At 41.9% G+C, this 23,725-nt stretch overlaps 1 protein-coding gene across 10 annotated transcripts in view; it reads left to right on the top strand.

The window, feature by feature from the left end:
* PRR5 (proline rich 5) overlaps positions 1–23,725 on the top strand; it is a 93,864-nt gene that overhangs the window by 54,098 nt on the left and 16,041 nt on the right. For all 10 annotated transcript variants that reach the window (XM_080390808.1, XM_080390812.1, XM_080390814.1 and 7 more), the window contains 4 exons: positions 2,906–2,954; positions 3,641–3,698; positions 8,826–8,917; positions 11,088–11,228. In XM_080390808.1, coding sequence (XP_080246934.1) covers positions 2,906–2,954; positions 3,641–3,698; positions 8,826–8,917; positions 11,088–11,228 — 340 coding nt within the window. The remainder of the gene's footprint in view (positions 1–2,905; positions 2,955–3,640; positions 3,699–8,825; positions 8,918–11,087; positions 11,229–23,725) is intronic.

Genomic DNA, 23,725 nt, shown 5'->3' with positions numbered 1-23,725 from the left:
ATATTGCAAGAGTTCATTTCAAAGTCAACTAACGCAGCAGCACCAGGAAGATACAAAAAAGTCAGGAGCTATTTTAGGATATTTTATGTGAATTTATATTATCATCTTAATTTATGAAGTCATTAAACATGCAATGAAGATCTGATACCGATGGTATATAAGCTTCATAGGAATACAAAATGACTGGCTTCAAAGTCAGATGTGCTTGAAACGAGGTGTGCTGTCTGATCAGGGATCTTTTCTAGGTTTAATCAGATTTTTGCTGGATTCCACCATGATGTCCACATACTGACATAAGTTTATTCAGTAATCTGAATTATCCAGTATCTGACAGGTGACAACCTAACTGATTTTTATTAAAGGAAGTTAAGCAAGGATGAAAAAAATTGCAAGCGGTGTCTTAGAATCAGTTTTGTTGTGGATCTGTTTTAAATGAATATGGGTACAGAGAACATCAAACACCAGTGTTCTGATGTGGCCTCAGGGCCTCACTGTTTCACTAGAAATTAATTAAGTAGTGTGAAGTATCTTTATTATTAGGGATTCAAAAAGAAGGCATTAATTTTGCTGTCAGTTCTTCTACCCTGTAAACAGAGATGCTAATGTAGCCATAGTGCTGCTTGGTGTGATGCACTCCAGTGCATATAATTAACTACAGGCTGGTTGTTTAGTTCATTCACAGCTGAAAAATGGAAATGTGGTGGGGTTTTGTTTTATCAGAGGGATAATTGTTGGATAAGTGGAACATAATTCTTATTTCCTGCTCTAAATGCCAAGAATTATCAGTAGAACCTAAAATATGAAAGGAGAACATATTTGCAAATCACCTGTTCAAGACTATGAGGAATCCAAGACTAGACTTCAAAGAGCTGCTAGCTTGAGGAGAAGATAGAAGATTAAGCAAAACCTGTCAGCATAAAATATCAGTATTTTTTTGAAACAGTGGCACAAAGAGATATCTGGGAATAAACTGTCTTTATCATAGGAGAATTCAAAACTGCTACTTTCTTCTTATTTTAACCTAAAAATGGTTTATCTATCCATGCTCAGAGTAAGAAAAACCTTTAGTGCTATTGCTTGTCATCCAGAAAAAAATCACACCACTTGGACAGTGTATTTCCACTTTGAGTGAGCATGCCACAATTTGGCTATAGCATCCTTGTACTCATTGACATACTCCTAAGGCTTTAAGACTTCAACAGTCTCTGGGGGAGGTGGGTTTGAACCCCTGCCAAGGGCTTGTCAGTGGGTACCATTGAGGATGGGGTGTCAGGGCACTGCAAGGGTTGTCCTCTCCTGTATGTTACAACAGCATGCCAAGGTGGCTAGCCATACAATAGCCATTCATGGCAATGAGAGACCTGTGGCTAAATCCTGATCTGGCTTTGAATTTTTTTGTCTATAGTTTGTCTGAATTAATCTCGTTTAGCTGAAAAGGATGTTGATGCTTAGGAGTATCTGAAAACCACTTTCCTTTTGTTTATTTTCTATTTCATTTATGCCTAGTGTTTCCACAGGGTGCTGTGAGGTCAGTGTGGACATGTGCTTAAGGACAAATAAATAAGATATTGTATTTCAGCCTCCTAAAGATTGACCTGCTCCTCCCTTCCCTGGACTTTCAGATCTCAAGGGGCTGTGCTGAAGCATGTGCTGTTAAAAACATCAGTTCCAACTGCTGCAGACTTTTTCATGATGCATAGGGATATGCTGGACTTTCCAAATCAGAAGTGTATTTTTTACTAATTAAATAATTTGATTAATTAGTTATTTGTTAGTTAAAGACATAACCCAAAGGGATAGATGATAACATGCTGCTGAATATATAATTTACATAACTACCCTAATTGAAGTGGGCATTTAGATTTTAAGTGGAATTTGACCTCATTTCATCATGGGACCTGAGGTGAGCAGAGACAGGTTTTCAAAAGGGCTCCATGCCAGATTTGCATGTGTTCAGAAAACCCAGCTGAGGCTACATTTCTATGTTCCAAGCTCTCATTTGTGCATCTAAACAGTGACCTGAGTACAGAGAAGTGTATCTAGCATCCAGTGTGAGACATAAATGACAAGAAGATTTTTAGCAATGTAGTGAGTTTTACCTGGATACAAACATTTGGCTTGCGGATTGGGTTGAATTCAGCTTCTGAATTTGAGGGTTGTTTGTGGGAATTTTTTGCATGTGAGTTAGGTTTGCTCTCTGAGATTGCTTTGAAGGTTTTAATGTAGAGGAATCATGAAAGGCAGACCTAAACTGTTAAATTCCTACCTGCTTTTTCACTGAAATTATATGAAACTTCAGCTGTCATGAGTCACCTGAGTGGAAGATCGTGACCCTTTCAATGGAAACTGGCCAAGTTTGACACCTGCAGCAAAACACACAGAATATCATTGTGCTTCAGATTTCTTTCTAAACATTTTGTCACAGCTCTTTTTTTCAGACTTATGCAGGACAGGGATGATTTGTCTCTTAACACATCAGCCATGTGCTTAGGTTTTTCTCTCAGGCGCACGGATGGACAAAGAGCACCAGGAGTTCTCCCATGTCTGCAACACCAGGTGCCAGTGAAGCCCAGGCACAGCAGGAGAACATATTCAAGCTTTTTTAAAAGGATTAGATGTAGGATGGAAAGCATCCTCTTTTAATCAAATCTTAATTTCCTTTCATATGTATTTGTGCAACTGGGCCATCTAAAAGCACAGCAGATTTTTTTCAACACAGAGAAGTGCTGCTTGGGACTGTTGGTATTGTTGATCTTGCCTGCTCTATTTGTAGTTAGGCATTATTGACAGCCTCTGTGCTCATATGAAAATATTTTGCTATTAGTGACTTCCCCTTTTCCATGCAACGCAGAGCTAATACAATTTGCTGATAACACAGATCCTTTTCTTATTCTTTTTAATACAGGCAATTACTGAAAACAGAACTGGGATCCTTTTTCACTGAATATCTACAGGTAGGCATGTGTTTTCTTCATTTAAATCAGATTTCATTATATGCTATTGAGCAAAGTCATTTGACCCACTCTAAAATCTGATCAGGAGACCCTTGAAACCATTCGGAGGTGTCCACTGACTTCTCTGTGTTCTGTCATTTATGGACTAATGAAATGAGATTTGGATTTTTATATATATGTACACAGACATACATAGTTAGTGGAAGCCCAAGCCATGGAATAGATTTGTGCAGTCACTGTGTTCCTGTATATCATTGCTGTCTTTCAGCAGACTCCAGACATTCCCTTTTAACTTAAAATTTTAAGTTCCTGAGTAAAGTAGTTCATTGTAGTACAGTTAATAGGAAAGACATTTTGCAGTAAGTACACGCTGTCTGTTGAAGCAGGATTCTTTCTGCTTCTCTTAAGACAGAGTGCAATGCTTTGTCAGCCATTTGAAGTTTGACCAGCACTTTGTACCTCCCAGAGTATGTGCTGTATCTGGAAAGCAGTGGGTAATTATATCATCATTTGAGAAGTGTCCTAAGTGATTGAAGCAAGATGGACACAGGAGGAGTCCTTTGATGAGTGATCCTTAAAATAAAAACCTCCTTCATTGTCAAAAGTTAAGAATGAACAAAATGTGAAATATGATGGCTGTAGGGAAGTTCAGAATTGAGTAAAGGTAGTCTGTATTTTATTTACAGAATCAGCTGCTTACAAAAGGCATGGTGATTCTAAGGGACAAGATCCGGTTTTATGAAGGTAAGTTGGATTTTAGTATGGTTATCTATGTCTGTTACAGGAGTTCTAGCAAATGCATTCTGGAGGTTGTGTGATGCTTTCCACTGTCTTCCCAGGACTGTGGATTAACTTGTATCAGTTCATTGCTGCAGCCTGTTGTGTCCTGCCTTGGTGTTCCCATTGGCTTTCATCAAGAAGAGGTGATTGCCTAGAGCAGCAGCAAGGGAGTAAAGGAAGGATTACCTCCAGCATGATCACTTCCTTCTCCTTCAATTATGACTGTTCAATATTAAGGAAAAGTGGAAAATCAGACTGAGATATCTTAATAAACTAAGTACCAAGATCCCAGTTAGCTGAAGTGTCTGGCTAAGTCCAAAATAATGCTGTAGGTTGTTTTTAGAGTTATTCTGGATTCATGCTTACTATGAGGTCAGACACTGTCTCTTTTTTTACAGTCAAGGCTCCGTTTGTCTGTCTCCACCTTCTGGAGGTGTCAGCTTATGGAAGTAAACATCAAGAATAACCTCCACCCAATGTGTTGTTTTACGGTCACCCTCATTTCTTGTCCTATGCTATTGTACAGCATTTAGATGTGCGGCTAAATATTCTGTTTTGTCTTAGATGTAGGCATACAGGTTGCACCAGGGGAGGTTTAAATTGGATATTAGGAAAAATTTCTTCACCGAAAGGGTTGTCAGGCATTGGAACAGGCTGCCCAGGGAAGTGGTTGAGTCACCATCCCTGGAGACAGTTAAAAGACATGTAGATGTAGAACTTACGGACATGTTTTATTAGTGGACTTGGTAGTGCTAGGTTTGCAGTTGGATTCTGATCTTAAAGGTCTTCTCCAACCTAAATGATTCTATGATTCTGTACGTACATCGTCAGAGGGTGAAATGGTTTCAGAATATCTTCAGGAATTATTGTCTGTGTAAACAGTCTGAAGATCTTATGGGAGTCTTAAAGCAATTTTAAAGAAATGTGTCTTTCCTTTTCCAAAGCTGCAGTCATAACGCCATTTGGTCTAAATATACTGTTCAAGCAGTAGCCTGGAGACAATTGTTTCCATTAGTTTCTGCTATCTATAAATCCTAAGTGTGACCTTTCATTACTGACAGTACAGCTGATGAGATTAAGATGGTGCTATGGGACCCAGCTTTTCTGATGAAAATAGTCCTGTACAGCACAAAAAGAGAACAAATTTCACATTAAAAAAATACCCCCAAAAAAAGTACCCAAACTCTTTAAGCTGAACACAGAATTCCTCAGTTATATAAAATAACAGCTTGGAGAGCACAAGGCGAGCTGTAAGGATCTTGAGGCCTTCATGGCTGCTTTGTAAATCACAGAGGAAGGTGGTTTCTAAGTATCAAATCAGCAAATTAGTTACACAGACCTAACAAAAGTCCAACCTCTTTTTTTCTTCTGGTTTTACTAGCTTGAAAATCAGAAATACTCTTTCTGATGCTTGAGATCAAAGCTGGGGTAAAAAATTTAAATGTGAGACCACTAAATGGATTTCAGCTGTAGGAGCATGTTTAGCAAATACAAAATTTCAGCAAGCTGTTAAGTTTATTTTGGTCTTGAATTTGGTATGTAATTTTGTGATTGCCCCTTAAAATATGATCAGAAATGCTAGTAAGGCCATGTTTTTTCCATGTCAGTCCTCAAAATGTCATCTTACTAAAACTGGCAAGTTGCAGGAGGGAGGGTACCATTAATTTAGGAATCTCATTCAGAGGCAAAGGTCTTTCTAACAGACAGCTTTCTGTTAGCTTGCCTGGAGGGCTACTGATGGATGTGAGTTTCCAAATCTGGGATTTGGGTTTCTTGGCAGTAGAGGCAGCAGCACCCCGTAGTCCATCCCATAGCCAGTGACCCCATGGCTCCCAAAACACCTGGGGCAAAGTTGGGAGCACAGGAATCTTGGGAGCTCCCATTCTGAGCAGGGCTCCCTTCCTGGGTCTGCAGCAGCAGCAGTCTGCCCCTCAAATCTCAGGTTGTCCCTGAGTTTCGTTGTTTGAGTTTCTCTATCCAGTTGGTGTTGAAGTTTTCAAAAGAGAAAAAAGATCACTTCTGGGCACACTTGGAGGGGTTTTGTCCTGCAGCGGTTTTTGAAAATTCTAACTTTTCTTTTGAAACAATGATTTTTTGTTCTTGTATTTCTTTCAGGAGTTTCAATTAACTTTTAGAAACACTGTGGAAAGTACTATATGCATTTTTATGCCATACAAAATTGACTATATTTTGCTTCATTAAAATGAGCATTTGAATAACCCAGTATTCTGAAATCCAGCAAATGCTTATGGTAAATGTAGGGAACTTTCCTGACAGTAATCCAGACATATTCTTGAAAGGACATGCAAGTCATGTTCATCCGTGTGAAAGATGCTCATCATCAATAAACCATACAAATTCTCTCACAGCCCCCAGCAAAAGGCCTGCCTGGCAAAAGCAGTTAACTCTGTAGCTTTTCTGAGCTGCTGTAGAGAAATCCATCACTTCACAAAACAAGCTGCTCACAACATGAAAAGAGTGTGTGACAGGAAAGGCATGTTTATCTCAACAGGGTAATTTGACTTCATACAATATTAGCAGCAAGTTTCTGAAAGGACCAATGCTAAGCACTCTCATCTGGAGCCAGATTTGTAAAGGCTTAGTTTCCACTTAACCTCAACTTGTGGGCAACTAACATACTTAACTTAATACTCTGCCCTCAGGGCATAGAGTGGTTGAGCTTTTTCTTCATGATCAGATTTATATCTTTGAAACACTTGAGTGTTTCAGACACTAGTATATGGAAGTTATAATGCAACAGTATTGTTGTGGTTTAACCCCCAGTAGAGCAAGCAGTGAAAGCAAAAAGCAGCCACTAACGAGCGCTGGGCTCTACAGTAAGGCAAGCAAGCCCCGTGGCAAGCACAGAAGCCTGCCAATTAATAGCTAAACAGTAATAACAGCTATAAATTTGATCTAGCACATTCCAAACACATTTTCTCAAACACATTGGGTGCCAAAAAGGACTGTCGTGGTTTAACCCCAGTCAGCAACTGAGCCCTACACAGCTGCTTGCTCACTCCCCCCACAGTAGGGTGGGGGAGGGAATCGAGACAGTAAAAGTGGGAAAGCTCGTGGGATGAGATAAAAACAGTTTAATGGATAAAGCAAAAGCTGCACATGCCAGCAAAGCAAAACGAGGAATTCATTCACCATTTCCCACTGGCAGGCAGGTGTTCAGCCATCTTCAGGAAAGTCAGGCTCCATCACGCATAACGGTGACTTGGGAAGACAAATGCCATCATTCCCTCAGCTTTATATGCTGATTGTGAACTCATATGGTGGAATATCCCTTTGGCTAGTTCAGGTCAGCTGTCTCGGCTGTGTCCTCTCCCAGCTTCTTTTGCATCTCCAGCCTGCTTGCTGGTGGGGTGAGGTGAGAGGCAGAAAAGACCTTGATGCTGTGTAAACCCTGCTCAGCAGTAAGAAAAACATCCCTGAATTACCAACCATGTTGTCAGCACAAATCCAAAACATAACCCCCTGCTAGCTACTATGAAGAAAATTAACTCTACCCCAGCCAAAACCAGCATAGGTATTTGTTATTACTATTACAGCTACAGCTGCTAGGAAATTTTGGACCTGGTTCCTTGCAGTGTTTGACTAGAACTAATGCAAGACACTTGTAAAAAATTGAAATGTAGAACACCCTTTTTAGTCTTGTGCACTAGTGTGTAGGACAGAGAGAACTCCTGCCTGGTGGTGCAGAAACTAAGACCTTGGTATGGTTCACAATCCAGCAGCTGCAGTATAGCATGGTGATCCACATTTGCCACTGAAAGCATTTAAAGTCATCAATCCAGTAATAATTCACGAGTTGCAGATGGGCCAGAGCTGTGCTATTAGTCACGTGTTTAAAAATGCAGGGAGATCAAGTAACCCATAATAAAGTTTGGCACTTGGCTAACTTTGAGTGTAGGTGCTTTCATGCAGTGTTTCTTTGTGATGTGTGTGTAATTCTGGGCAAAATGTGCCCTGGCTAAGACCCTAAATAACATTGTAATACAAAAATAAAGAAGAATGTCTGATTCTGACACCAATAGTAACATTGATTGATTACTATTGAATTTGCTTCCTGATAAGTCATACTGTCTTGTCTGAACGCCTCATAATCATTCATGTATTCATCTCCATAATACCTGTTGGTGGAGTTGCAGCAGCATTGCTCTCCTTTCACAGTCGGGTTAGGGGTGCAGGGATGCTAAACAGGTTGCCCAAGGTCACACAGGCCATTTTGAGGAGCAGGGATTTGAAGCCAGCATCCAGCTGTCGAGACAGCCTTCCTTTCCCATAGACCTCGGCTCCTGCATGTGCCTCTGTGTTTTACAAAATGTTCTGTGAGGATCTTGACATCCAGCTTCGTTGTATGACCTGGCCAGAGTTTCTCCAGTCTCCACTGGGGAGGCTTCCGGGTGGCTGCAGCTGGGGAAGGAATGGATGAGGAGTTGGCCTTGCTGTGAGGACCATGGGGAACTCACATCATAGCAGGTTTTGACTGCATCCTTTGAAAATTACAGTAAAAAACAGAGCCGCAACACTATTGTCTTTTTCCATAATCTTGAGTGAGATTTTCTATCTAAGTGGAGATACAGGGAGGGGATCAGTTTGAGGGGTCGCTTTGTGGAGCACCTCCACAGAGCGCAGTTTGCTTTGCTGCCTTGCAGCTTGCAGGGCAGAGGGAAGCACGGTGGGGGAGATTTCTCTGCAGGAATGCTTCCACATTTAACCTGCTCTGTCCTCCTCCTACTGCTGTCCTCCATTGCCTTGTCCGGTAGGTAGGTATTACCGCAAGAAGAGGAGGGGGTAACCTGGGCTATTACTCTTTGCTCTTCATGGTTTTTTTCTAAGTAAGCTTTAACCTCAAAGTCTGTGAGTTTACTAAGAACATTAGATGTGTCACCTGAAAAGATACAAATAGTGAATGATCTGATACACTAAAAGGAATACTAATTCCGTACTGCTAATAGTAGCTGGTACATGATTCACCTTTGTGTATAATAGCAGATTCACGTTGTTTCCTTTATGTTTTAGTCTTTGCAATTAGCTGATTACAGCCTAAATGGTTCACTAGTTTGTTTTGCATTTTTGCAGGGCAGAAACTACTGGATACGTTAGCTGAAACCTGGGATTTTTTCTTCAGTGATGTCCTGCCCATGCTTCAGGCTATTTTCTATCCTGTGCAGGTGAAAACTTATTCTTATTATAGAATCTTGAAAAACTGGAAAAAGCAACTTTACTGGTTCATCAACAGATTGATGCAGTCCGTAACTCTCCCTGGGCCAACCTCCCAGTGCAGCTGTTCTGTATAGTCATGTCATGCAAATAAGTTACTTACACAGAGAAGTTTGAAGTGCTTGGGTGAAAAAGATGAAGGGGAACTTAGAAGTGAAGTGCAAGGGGGATGGTTAGCCCTTCTGCCAACTTGCACTAAAAGTCAAAAAAGATTATGAATGGTAAGCTGAAATACACGTACAGTGAAATAAGTGGAGCTGTGTTGACTTAAATATATGCATTTCCTTCTCTGCAGTGTGACTTTGTCTCTGAAGTATCTCCACTTTTGAAAAGGAATTTTATTTCCAAGGTCAAATTCTATGCTACTGTAAATGGACAGCAATAGTCAGTGGAGTTAGACCAGTTTACATGAGCACAGAACTTGACTCTAGTAATTCAAAGTCCACTATAGGTAGTTGATCTGATTTGGATGAAGGCTCAATCTTGTAATTAGTGATGGCCACCGAATGTTGTTTATCACTTAACTCCTAAGGAAATCTCTACCGGATAGGTAGAAGCGACCGTCTGGAGTTTCTCCTAGATGCCTGCAGATTTTAGTGGGAGCTTGGTGCCTGAACATATTTGGAGAAACTTCAGAAAACTTCTCCCATTTTTCCAAATGGATTTTATGCCTAGAATGGTTGTCCAAATGTTGCATCTGCAGATAATTACAGGCATGATTCAACTCAGTGGAAAAGGTGCAACTTTACGCATAATTTAGTTTTGAAAGAGCTCTAAAAGCATACAGGCTACTTCACCCATTAACTTGTGTGTTACTGTAGAAACTTTAAAATGATAGAAATAAGTTGGTGTTAAAAACCTGTTAGAACATGATGAGAGATTTTTCTAAGTGCCACATAATTTAAATACAAGGCATTTTGGCACTTACAGATACAGGTAGGCTCTCAACCTGGTTTTCCAAAGCACTTGACTAAATTAGAACTCACTCAGATGTTTCTGAAAATTGCACCAAATACCCCTTTTCACTGTTATGTTCCTGAGGCCTTTGAAAATAATTTAGCAACACAAGTCTCCTCACCTTTCAGATGGAAATAATTGCTTGACTTTTCAAAGGAACATAGAGCAGTTAAGAGCCCTAAGTCCTATGTAATTTCAAATAGATCTAGGCGCCTGACGTTCTGAGGTTGCTTCCAAAAGCACAGCTGGTGCTTATGTGCTCTTGTAAATTTTATTCATTAACAATTGAAGCAGTTTGGGGCTTTCTTTGTTTCAGTATAAATAATTAAAAAAATGAAAAGGCATGGGTTATGTGGGGTTGGGTCAGGCTTCTTTATTCCAAACTAAGATAAGTCAGTACCGGCTGAATACCAGACTTTCCAGAAGTGTTAATGTTTGTCTGGCAGCACTCATAACTGCAGGCAAGAATATGTATGTGCAGCCATATATACCCAAGGAAGAAACCCTGATGCTAGAAACAGGAGCGGTTTTACAGCCCCTCATAAGGCAAGTGGCGTTAATCTCTGCAGGCAGAGCTAGCATTGTATTCTTCAGTTGAGGTTTTCATCAATGAGAAAGTATTCTTGAACTGCAAAAAGATGTCTTTTAAAATGCAATATGAAACTTCATCTCTGCTCCTGCCTTATAGGGAAGCCTCCCTAACTGTAGAGAAAAGGAGGATACACAGATGGGCTGAGTCAGGATTCCCAGCATAATTTGAAGACAGTACCCAGCCAATACTCAAAATCTTGAGAAATAATGGAAATTCAACCCTTTTTCAACCCTGGCTTTTTTTTTTCCAAACATTTGATACATTTCGTTACTGTTAAAATACAAAATACTCGTATATATCCTGCACTCAGGTATGATTCCCCACCCCAACCCTTCATCATCTTCACACACAATCAGACTCAGTCATTGTCTTCAGTGTTCATTACTGCCAAATCAAATTCACTGTGCAGACTTGTAGGCTGCTCTGTGTCCTTTGTTATGTTTCTTTTGCTTTTCATTTAGGTTTACCATTCTTGTAATCCCTCAGAAGCGGAGGAAGGAATTTTGACAGAGGAATTTGAAACTCATTTTCACACTGCTTATAATCCATCTTGCTTTGTTTCTGTTTCTAAGGGGAAGGAGCCCTCGGTTCGGCAGCTGGCTCTTCTGCACTTTAGGAATATAATTACCCTCAACATTAAATTGGAAGATGCATTATCGCGTTCCAGAGCCAGAGTTCCACCTTCTATTATTCAGATGCTGTTAATACTGCAGGTAAATTCATTACTTTTCTCAGGCTTTCTTTATTTGTCTTTCTGTACTGTGTTGCTGAAGTCTTCTTAAGCAGTCTCCAATTTTGCTCATTCATTGAAAATTTCTTACCCAGAATGCCAGAGCTTCTGTGCAGTTAAATATGGTCCTACTATCTAAAAGTAGAGACTGCAGAGGCTCAGATTTCATGCCTTAAGATCCAGAGGGTTTGAGAGTAAAGACTTGTTTTGAAACTCTAGACCTTGAAATACAGTTTTGCAAGCAGACCAGTATGTGGTAATAACGTGACTTCCATTAAATACTGTGTGTTGCTGCAGTAGCGGTTTTGGATGTGAAGCTTCACATCTGGCATAGGCAACAAAGTGAATATGCAATTATGGTTGAATCGTGGTCATATTTGGTCACTGGAAACAAATTCTATCAAAGCTGTTGATACAAAACCATTAAGACCAGATACTGGTATTTGCCTTCACTGTTAGATTTTTATTTTTATTTTTATTTAGTAGCAATGAGGAGAAGCAAAGTAGGGAATTCCAGGCAAAAGGCAAATTTAAGACTTTCTTTTGCTTAATTAAAGAAAAGCATGAGGTTGTGTGGAGGGATAAGGGGGATAAGCCACAAGGGAGAGAGAGACAGGAGTGGATTTTTAGGGGGAAGAGGAAGGAGATTTTCCTGGGTGGTAATTTTTTTAATAAACAAATAGTCTTACAGCAAGTGATAGGAAATAGTTTCTCACACTTAAAACATCTATTTCCTCTTCATCACCATATGAAATAGTTCTGTATCTAAAACTGTTTTAAAGAGCAGGATAATCTAAAGGCCAGTCATGAAAATGGAGCATGGAGTAAGATTCTCTCTGCTGGGTCAAGAAATGGTATTTCACCCCTGCTGTTGCTTGATACATGTTGGAGTGTATAATGGTGTGTTTAACATCGTTTTCTCAGAAAAAGATATGTGATAGGACTGCCTGCTTGTTCCTTGTCTGCCTTCCCCCTAGCCTCCGTCTTGCCAAATGCTTCTTGAAACTGCTGGCTGATTGTGGCAGTGACAGCAGTATCAGAGATTTTAAGATTCCTAGGAGTTTCATGGAAATTAGTGTCTGGAGAGAGGAGAGGAGCCTCAGGGAAAAACTGGAGCATGGGCTTAACTGCATAATGAGACATCAAAGAATTCACATAATTGAACTGTGAACCCAGCTGTGTTAACACACACCGGAGACTCCACGTGAGAGAGTACCATGGGAAAACCTTAATCACAGGAAGGTTGTCTATCAGGCCTCATCCCTGCTTAGATGCGAGGTAAACTGTCCATTCTAAACCAGGCTTCAGCAGTGTCATTGCTAACAGATCTGCTAGCTTTTTTGCGTTTTCTTCTTTAGAGAGTCTGTGTTGGCTATGGGCAGTATCCGGCTTTAAATTAATTCAGTGGTGAGCTGGGAATAAATAACATCCTGATTTAGAAAGTTCATAGGAGGTGATGTGGAGTGATTTGCCAGGATCAGGGCTACAAGAAACAGTTTCTTTGCAGATCTGCTTTCTTCAACAACCAGAAGTGTTAACAAGGTGGATGCCTGTTCAGGGTAAAAGGCCAAATCCATTCTTATTGCAAAGCTGTTGATGGAAATCAGTAATGAAGTGAGAGGGAGTTTGCCCCAGCTGTTTATTTCTGCATGCATTACCCACGGTTGTGTAGTGGGGGTGGTGAAAGTCCTTTCTTGGCAATAGGTCTGCCAAATTTGTGGCTTAAAATCTTGTGGAAATTACAGGAAAAGGTCAGAGAAGATCAGGGAATGAGATATATACAATGTTAGTCAATAATTTGTTCAGAGCAAAGGCTTTTTCCCAAACTCAAATGTCACATTAAACAAAAGCAAATGTTACACATTTATGGCATAATAATGGAATTTTCTTGACTCTGATTAACTCAACATGTGAATAGGGCTGGAAGAGAAATAAAAATTCAGCTGTCCAAAGAGCACATAGTGGACTTGTGTGCATCAGTTTCCAAGACTGAGACTATGTCTTGGTGTGGACATTGTCTAATCCCTATTTCTGTCTACTGTAGATATCTTTTCCATGACAAACTTGGTGACACTAGAGGAGACTGCCATGGCTAGAATATGAGCCTAGTGTGTTGCTCCTGGACCAAATGTTGAATGTGGTGCTAAGTTTCCCCATTTCTGTCCTTGACAGCCTTGTGCAGCTGTGTTACGTGATTAAGGAGTAAGTCATGTTCTTCAGGACAGCAGCTGTAACATCAGCTGAAGGTCACAGGCTGACAAAGGTCCATGCTAACATGAACCAGTTTGTCCTGTTAAATTGGATTAAAGTGGCAGAGATTTGGTAACTAACACAGGGTGTATCTGGTATTGCTCATGTTTTAGCTTCTCATAGTGTAGAGGAAAAGCTCTGTCAGTTTGTCGGGAGAAGACATTTTCCTTACAGAGTGGAAGGGAAACTTTTTAAAGAGGTAATGGAAGCTGCAGCAGTCTTTGGACTTTATTCAGGAGGTAGGCGCTGATTTGGCAGAGCTCAATAAGCACACATTTTACCTGAACTTGGGTTGGCTTCATTGGCTTCAGCATGTGAGCAATTTCATTGACCTCTGTGAAGTTACTGACCTATTGCAAGTTGCACGCGTTGCTTGCTTGCTCAGCTGGCCACACTTTGGCAAGAAGAATAAAACAGTCCCTGCCAAAGACCTCCTGAATAAAAGGACCTGAAATGACGTTGCACCCCTTACTTCATTGTTTGGGTGACTGTTTTTCTTATTTGCATCAAATCTGTTCCCAGTAAACTATTTGCTGGACATATGCCTACTAACTATGCATTTAATACCCTAGCATGTGATACAGCACCCACACCAGTCCTCTGGCATACAGTGACATAATAGAGTATATATGTTGGGACAGAAGGGGTCACCAGCCTCACCACCTCACAGTTTGCCCAGAGACACAAATACCTCAATTTCTTTGTGTTTAAGACATCAAAGGAAAAAAAAATGCTGGAGAGGAAGGAAAATCTTCAATCTTCTCTATGCAGTCCCTTTTTGAAGGAAAGAACCTCCATTTCTAGGATAAAGCTGTTAAAAGTACTGTAATAGCAGACTGCATATCTGAAGCTTTCTTGTAAGATAGCCTCCATTTAAAGGATCAGAAATTAGTCCTTGGATTAATTATTAGACTTGGGTTCTCTAATCCAGTAGAGCCATTTCTCACCAGTGCTATAACCTGGACTAATTACAAACCAGCAATCTCTCAGGAAAGAAGCAGTCCCCCAGAACTGGGGGGAAGGACTGGTACTCCTGTGCTGTTGAAGTCAGTGGCAGTTTTGTCATGGCTTGGAAGAAGGGCCTTATACCACTCAAACTTTTGGTTGCCAGCATAGAGTGACCCAGTTACAAAGCACAAACTGAAATGTTAATGCTTCGTGGTTGCTTATAGGCAATGTAAGCTGAAGTGCCTCCAGGATGCTCCTGTTAAGTTGCAGGGCCTTCAAGAGTAGAGTCATGACTGAGAGAAGTAAAAGAACTAAAACTGCTTTTGAGCATGGAGCAATGCACAGGAGTTCATGTAACTACACTGAGTTGTCAGTCTCAACTTGATGACCTTTCTCTTTGGGTGAAATTAGGAAGCTGGAGTTAGAGGGATAAACAGAAGCAGAGATTAGAAAAGAGTTTTCTCCTTTTATACTCTGTGAACCTAAAAGAGCAGAACTACCACCAGAGGATAAACAATCTGACTTCATTCCCAAAGTGTGTTGTTAGAGAAGACCTTTGCCACTGAAACTGGAACATCTTCTCTCCAAGTATGTCTCCAGAGGTCTGAGACAGTTGGAAGAGAAGAATTAAAGAGCGTTTATCTGCATCTTTCTGTCAACATCAGGATTATTTGAGTTCACAGAATCTGTCTGGGTGACCCAAGGTATTAAAAACCCCTAGAAGCACACAGCACAACCTCTCTCGTACTGAGGGATGAAGCCTCACTAAACATAAGCTCTGAAGAGGAAAATAAACCCTGTGGTTTCCTTTTTGGCTTCTCTGAGCTTCATTTGAACTCCCTTGCCTGTTGCCTTTCTCTGTGAACGAAGACAAAATAAATACATAAAACTGCCCAGTGGGACCTATTTGTTATCTCTGGAAAGTTCCTAAATGTAGGTTCAGCTCCTTGCACTTTAAAGGAGTGGAAAAGCACATTGCAAGAGCTGAAAGCAAAATGCAGAGTGCTTTTTTTCCATCTCAGCAGCCACATAGCAAACCAGACAGTGTAGTGGTTAAAAACAAAATACCCTGTGCTATCAGAAAACCTGCCTCTAGAACAACAGATTTGCTGTAACACTACAGTGTGTGTCAGCTGGGGTCAATTCTTTATGGCCCTAGGCTTTCAAATTTAGTGGCTGCTTTTGAGAGGTGGTCTTAGTCTCTTAGACCTAAAGCACAGGTTGAACAAAGTGGCGTGGGCGGGAGGTTTCAACATGCTCTTCATTTCTCTTTAGCTTTTTCTGAATTCCTGGTTTATAAGACACAAAAAGTAAAACCCATTAAACAAAGGTATTGTAGGCCCCTATCAAAACCCTCTGCTTCCCCTGGGTTGTGCATAAATGTGTTTTCTTCCTTCCTGGTGAAAGGGTGGCTTGTCTGTGTGGTTTGCGTCAGCCCCATAGGCATGTAAGGTATCAGGTAAGAAATCTTACAGCTGGGACACTGCCTGACACCAAGGGAAGAGTCCTCCATTGCTTTGTTTTGACCTATGTGAAACTGAGAATCTGGCCCTCAAGATTTACACCTTAGAGTAGTTTGTAGAAACAACATTTACTTCTAAGCCATGTCCTCTGTCTTACTGTGTCATATTTATTCTCTCTGTCAGCAAGGGAAGTTTGCAGTAATTAAATTGATACAGGTTTGTTATCCTGGAATTAATTTGTATTGTCATGATTTTTAACAAGGCATAGCATTCATTTGTTGTAGGAAAAAAGTTCTTTTTAAAATAAAATCTTGACCTTTTTGCTAGCGAGGATTGCTTGTCGCACTTCATTTTTAATTTCTTCATGTGGATTTTATTGTTGTGCTAGTTTTCTGCTCTGGGAATCATTTCTGTGAGGAAGCAGTAAAATGCTAGAAGTATTTAATCTACATCTGGGGGAGCTGCCTCCAGCAGGTTGGGATATGCTGTGTGAATGAGTATGAGACCAGAAGCTGTGAAGGGACTGGGGAATTCAAAAAAGTGACAGCAGCAGTAGCCTGAGTGCAGCACAGGGGAACCAGAAAGGTCTAAACGTACATTACAGTGGTGCTGACTTTTTGGTTGGCTGATAGTGCCAGGCAGGAGTGCTAAATATACTATTTGTACTAACCAACCTTTGCTTGCTTGCATGTCAATCAAGAGCAATTTCCCTGCCATAGCTGGGACCTTGGTGAAAGTGGTAAGGACATGAGTCAGTGACGGTCAGTGGCTATCCATTTTCCGTGTACAAGCTGTAGGCTTATAGTTAAGGAGAGAAGCCACTTCAGAGGTTTTTTCCCCTCTATAATGTTTTTAGCTCTGTTTCTACCTGGCAGTTATTTCATGACTTACCATGACTATGTTTTCTGTAGGGGTGAAGGTAGGGGGAGGGAGTGTGGTTGCTCTTAACCACTCTGTAAGCCTGCCTGATAGGAGGCCTTTTCAATAGTAATTCCAGTGCATCCAGTGTTTCTGCACCACGGACCTTGAAAGATCTGCACTTGTGTGGACCCTTTTTGTAACTTAAGACCAATGGAAGCCCATTGACATATGAAAACAGATTTCATTTTGAAATCGAGTACTCTCCAGATCTCGTTCTCAACATATTTGACAACACTATGTATTTCCACTTGCATAACCTTAAGCAGTGGAAGAACAGGAAAGCAGCATAAGATGTTGTAGTTGTTTTGCTTTGTTATATGTGAACCTGTCTCATGAACACCATGGCACAGCAATTCAAATGTGCATCTTGGCCCTCCTTTTAATGCAAAGATCAGTGTTCAAGAGAACATGAACATAACCTTGTCCATACCCATTAAACACAGTTGTTCTAGGAGGTAATTTGCATTGTGCAGGCTCCCTTTGGACATACTCTCATAGTGCATTTTAAGAGTACCTCACGTTAAGTAAAATGTTGCATCTGTGAAGGATAACAGCTAACCAAAGGTTCAGCTTCAGGCAGAGTTGGTAAAATGCTGCAACAGTTGTCTAGACTACCCAGAGTTATGCTGTTGCTGTCTATCAGGTCCTCTGCAGTTACTGCCCATCTGCTGTCTTGCACTGTGGTAGGTGAGAAGTTCTTACTTGTCCTCCTTCAAATTACTCAACACTTGCCTTGGGGCTAGAGTGGGCGTGCATGGAGTTACTGCATGGAGTGTAGCTGCTGCCTACAGCACCTGAGGCTACCTTAGCCCACAATAACTCACTTGTGCAACCTAAGTGTGAGTTGTTTCAGCTCAAGTCAGTTAGACATCTGTTGAACCTCAACTAAACCAGGTTGTCCTTGCTAAAATATATGCCTTGTCTCCTGGAGTTTGCCTCCATTAACGATACGGGCCTGTTAAAACCAGTACAAGTTCATTGGTAGGCAAATCCTCAATCCTTAACAAAATAGAGCTAAATCAGTAAAATCATTCCTAAATTAGAATGTCCCTGCAGACCCTATAATTTTATCAAGTAAGAGGGAGAAGGTTTTAACTAATTGCAGTAGTTTGTACAAATGTCTCTTGCGGACCCACTTGGGCCAGTAAACTGAAAGAGGCATAAAAGATAGCATAGAGATTTTGACTATTGAAGAACTCTGAGCAGGAAATGTTCCCACAGCGCAAGAATCCTTAGAGGCAGGGTGCTTGAATACCATAATTCATGAGTTGTCTACAGGGGGAACATAAGAAAGTTAATCTAAGTTACCTTTTAAAGAAGATTAATTAAACCTCATTAAAACTCTGTATGGACGCTCATTCTGAGAATTAAAGGGGTGAGAAGGGAGGTGAGTTAAATTGATGACACTTCAATTCTATTTCAGAGGCCTAAGCACAATTTATCTAAACAGCTTTCTGTTCTTAATTTAGTGAATATAATTTAGTTTTCCTGAGTGTCCCCCGGCGGGCAAAGTCACGAAGGTATTGTGGCTGTTGAATTGCCCAGGGGGTTCCCTAAGAAGTGGCAGTCACTTCTTGGCTGTTATGGACAGGCACAGACCTGGAAGCCATCCCATGTGGGTAGATACCGTGGGTGGTATCTACCAGCTGCAGCAGTGGTGGCACCCAGCACAAAAGGACCGTTTGCTTTCCATGACTGCATTGTGTCCATGCAGGTAGCGAGGTCCGCTGACGCTGTGGTCAGGGTCGCTGGTACAGCACCTCCTTCTGTCCTACTGGGGTGCGCTTGGCCCTACTCAGGAGGAGAACAGCGAAAGTAATTTCCAACAGAAAGGCTGTGCAGGGTTGTTCCATAGTGTTGCATACATGGGCTTCCCCATGATTTTTGGAGACGAATCAACATTGGTTTCCAGTCAGATCTGTACAGAGCTGCAGCTGTGTGTGGAATGGCTTGGATAGTCCCCTGTGCTGGTAACCACCATGGTCCTGCCTTCTCACTGCCAAAACTTTCCAGCGGAGCACGGGGCTAGCAGAGATGCTTCCTGCCAGGAGATTTCAGAGGCAGCACATGTGCTCATTCTCCTTCTTGAGCCTGTGCTGCGGCAGACACAGGGCTGCACAGTGCTCGCTGGATTTTGAACACTGGTGCTTGCTGGTAGCACAGCTTCTTCTCCCATTATCTTGCTGGCTGCTTCATCAGCTTTTACCTTCAGATATGTTGCCTTCTGACTGTTTTCCTCCCCCAACCACATCGTATTTTCCCACAGGGCAGAAGGAAGGAAGGAAGAGAGGGAAGTAGCTGGCAGCGTTAGTCACGTGGAGGACAGCTAGAAGCTCATCCTCGCAGCCAGCTCTTTCTCTGATCTGAGTTTCCCCCTTCTGTCTTCGATTATGCCCATAAACCGGGTCAAGACCCAGTAGCAGCTAGTTGCAGAGTGCCAGGACACAACGGGGGGAACTGCCTGCGCTGTGGGCCTGTTAGATGATCGTGACTGACAGGCATCAGCGATGCCCAGGCTGCTGAGTCCTCCTGGAGTTGGTTGGTGACCTGAGCAAGTTACAGGGACTTGGACAGCAGCTGACAGAAATGCAGATGCTGTGAAGCTTTGTTTGGCATGTAGGCAGCGGGAGCTGGAGCTGGCTGCACTCTCTGGCAGGCAGCCAGCTGCCAGCCTGGTTTGGGGACAGACAAGGGCCAGCACTCCCTGCTCTGGAAAGGAGGTGTCCCACGACTGCAGGCACAGAGTGGTTTGCCCACATCCATGTGAATGGCAACTTCGTGGAAGGTTCCCCTATAATTAGAGAGCCATGAAATGAACAAGTTTACTGCATTAATTGTTGTTTGGAAGCAACTCTGGCAGCTGTTTGCTTTCCGTCAGCAGTGATTTCTCCTGGGGTTTTGGTGTTTGCCTGTTTCTCAGTCTATGCTGTAACAATTTATTATTATGGGAAGATGTGTTTCCATTTAATCCAACAGGGTGGTTAAAACACATTATATAAAAAGTCCTAGCCTCCGCCTTTTCCCCAGAACGTGCACTGGGAAAGGAAAAAGTTGTGAAAGGTACAAAAGCTCCTGCTCTGCAATGCCACCTAAGCCCTGTCCCCAAGCCTTTCCTCTCATGGCCTGTGGTTGCTAGTGCCAGAACCAGCAGCCCACAGGGATAGCATGTACCAGGCTGGTGGCACAAGGACTTGTGCAGAGGGTAAAACCGCTTTGTAGTGGATTTCTTCCAGAAATAAAGAGGCTGTGTGTTGAATTCTGCAAAAGATAGGGGAATGATTGAATGGGTCTCTCAGAGGCATCCTTTCTCCCATGGTGAGTGGACAGGGTTAATTGTCTTCTGTCAGTAATTTCACAGTCTTACCCTTAGCTCTGCTGTGGCTGCAGAAGAAACAGCTACGTGGCATGGTGATACGCGACACGTACTGTGAAATTCATTAACTTGCCACCACCCAATTATTACAAGCAATTAAAAGGTAAACAGTTAATCATGTGACAGAGCAGGTTTCAGATTACGTTATTTGATTTAAGCTGTTATCTGTTGGGAGCCTTCTCCTGTTTCCAGTGAGCTGCTGGGTGGTTGCAGCAAAATTTCTGCAGCACAAGGTGACAGTGATGTGACAGGTCGTACCTGTGGGTCAGGCATGTGGGCAGTTGTGCCAAGTGTCCCAAGTAGGTTATGGCTTTGCTGTGAGCGAACTGGCTGGCCACAGTGGCACAGTTTTGCTGAGAAGGGACCATCCATCAGGAACAGGGTGGGAGCTGCACTGGGGCAAGCGAGGGGCGCAGGGAGTGCCTGACTCATGTGCTCTTCAAAACAGATCCAGAGGCGTCTGGTTTGAAGTCATTAGGCAGGGGATTGTGCTTTAGTGCTCTCTGATCCAAATGCAAAGCAAAAAGCAAGCATGCTGCAATTAAGCAGATGGTGGCAAGAGGAGAAGTCATCATTTAGCCTGTGAAAATCTGTCGGAAAGGTATTTTACAAAATACAGCTGTTGTACTCAGAGTGGCTCTTGCATAAAACCAATTAAATTTCTTCTCCTTGAGCAGTTAAGAGCTGTCAGCTGCTTCTGTTACCAGCTGCCATCTATCTCCAAGCCTTCTTTCTTGCTAGCATGGGTGGACAAGAGCCTTCATGCGCTGACCACTGTATGAACATAATGAAAATACGGTCTCTGCACTACAGATCGTGCAGCCTTGATGCAAGAGACGGTAGGTGTATCTGGACAGACAAATGGGGAACAGAAGGAAACAAGGAGACAAATATACTAGAAGTGATTTTATAACAAATAATAGAACATTAGCCTTAGTGGTCTAGATGTCCTCTAGAGACTTAAAAGCAGTGTGGTCCTTCTTTCCTCTTGTAGGTTCCTTATTGGGCTCCAAGAAAAAAAAAAAAAACAAACATCCCTCGTTCTTCCTGTATCACCCATGAGCTGTTCTTTTGGTTTCCTTGCTTAGTTGAAGAAAGCAAAACCTTGGAAGAAGCAGTTTCTCAGAGAAGCATTGTTTCTCAAAATGTCTGAACCACATGCACACAGATGTTTAGGCAGAAGCTAATGCAGCTCTGCTAAAGCCCGTGTATAGTAGAGGAGGAATTGGGCAGTAGTTTTGCCTGAACAGTTCTGGAGTATGGTTATATATGTAGATGTGTTAACATTTAAAACAGAAGCAAGGAGAAAGCTTGCTTCATGGAGGTGGTTGTGTGATATTATGTGAATTAATTTAAAGTACCAGCCAGCATTAAGGGGAGGGGGAAGAAAAATATACTTTGTGGGAGCGTGGAGTTGCCAGTGTGCATATCCCTGGCAGTTAATGGGGATGAAGGAGGGAAGGTCAGCCCTTTAGAGCCACTTCTGTGATCACATCCCCAATCCCTGTACTGTTTGCATTTGGGGAGTGTGCTGCTCAGTGCTTTCTGGCTCTAAACTCAGATTTTGTATGCTTATATTTCTGTTTCCTTTTATCCTCTACACATTGGGTTGCTGAAAGAGGGTTTCAGCTCTAGATCCAGTCAGTTACTTTCTAAGTATTTTGGATTGGCAAATACTTTGTTCTGTAGAAATGTGCTGCTTTCAGCAAAGCTTTTGCTGTATGCCAGGAGAGCTCCTTCAGGCCCAGGCTGCCAGGCACCTGGGCTCCAAAACTTCTGTGTTCTGGGATTGATGGAAGGCTGACCTCCTTGTGCAAGAGAGTAACCATGAAGTGCTCACTCAAGACTGCACTGCTCAGTTCCCAGTAATCCCAGTGGGTTGCTCTCTGGCCGCCCAAGCAGCAGGCTGAGGGCAAGCAGCTGTCCTGAGTGCCTGATTACCCAAGCAAACAGCTACATGTAGGTGGTGTCTGAACCACACACCTTCTTATGCCAGGATAGGTGATCTGGAGATGATCTGCTGCTTTCTGGCTCACAGGGATGAGTTATTGGTGATGAAAATGGTGTCACTACCATAAATAGCAAAAGTTAAAAAGAATCCAGAAGGCACAGCTGACATGTCTGCACAGTCTATTAAAGTGTATTTCAGAAAAGACAAAAATTTGTTGAGTAGATTCAGTCACCTGCAAAGGATGAAGTAGCATGGAGGATGCTGAGGAATGAATGTTCATTAATGATTTAAAAGGGGAGTGTGGCTGTGAGAGGCAGTAACAGAAATTCTCACAAGTAGGTAACAGCAGTCAAGTTAATCTTTGCAGCTCTTCAAAAGCATTTCTTGGATATGTCTTCAAAAGACCCTGGATGCACTGTGGGAGGGCTCTGCCATCTTTTTTTCTGTTTAAGTACCCACCTGAAAGTAAGTGCAAGATGGATTTTCTTGTAATAAATGTTAAATGAGAAAACACTGAGAGCCAAGACTAGGTAAAAGACTTGAATGCTCTGACTTAAAAGTAATGAATTCCCCAGCAAGGTTAGATGAGCTTAATGTGTAGAGATCAGCAAGAACTTCAGGAGGGAGCCTAAAAAGAAATGAGAAGCTTCATTCTCTTGGACACTAAAAATCACATCTAATTATTTGGTAACTTCAGTGCACATGTGTGTTTGCCCATGAGTGTAATGTGGCAGTGCTAAAGCATTTGTAAATGCAGATAAACGAACTCCAGCTCAAATTTATTCCATAAACAGCTCTTCAGAGACATTCACCTCTGCATAGATGCCTTTGGTGGGTTCTTTCAAAGTCACATTAGCTTATTTGACTGAGATGATTGCAGCTCTCATCTATGCCCAAGGGAGTCACTTAACCAGGAATCAGACAACCTTTAGCCCTAAAACTATGAAAGGCAGAAATGCAAACCATTATTTTTGTTGGATCTTTATTAGCAAACTGGCTGTGCAGCTTCTGCACGTTCCTAAGCACTGTATTTAAAGCCTGAAAGCAACTTCCTACCTCTAATCATTTCGTATCTTTCACTTATCTTCAGTCTTCATCAACTGTTTTGTCTTTTGCAGTCTTATATAAAATGTTTAATTAATTACAGTTTAAAGAAAAATGATACATTGGATTTCTGTGGGTCAGTGGAAGACTAGCCTGTTCTTAGTGTCTGATCCTTTCTGGAAAGAAAAATCCCATTGCTAGCTTTCTGATTTGAAAAACTCTTACCAGCTGAACACAAACCGTGTCTGGGTGTTTTGTCATCTTTATCTTTTGTCTGTGTCTCAGTGGCACCAATGAAAGGAAGAGAGAGACAGAGCAGCTTCTCACACTGACATTGACATAACTTGGCACTTGCTGGAGATGAAAGTGAATATGACAAGATCTTTATTTCTGAGGCAGTCACAGGGATCTGAAGTGCTGACTTCTGTCAATACGGCAATGGCAAGCTTCTCTGCCTCTCCCTCCTGTGAACACTGTTGCTATGAGAAAAGCAAGAGGCAGAGATGAGACAAGACATGATTTAACCCTTC

The sequence above is a fragment of the Falco punctatus genome (genome assembly GCF_963210335.1).
Source record: "Falco punctatus genome assembly, chromosome: 6".
Lineage (NCBI taxonomy): Eukaryota > Metazoa > Chordata > Aves > Falconiformes > Falconidae > Falco > Falco punctatus.
Note: the sequence above shows the minus strand (reverse complement) of the source record. Positions and strands in the feature narration are given on the sequence as shown.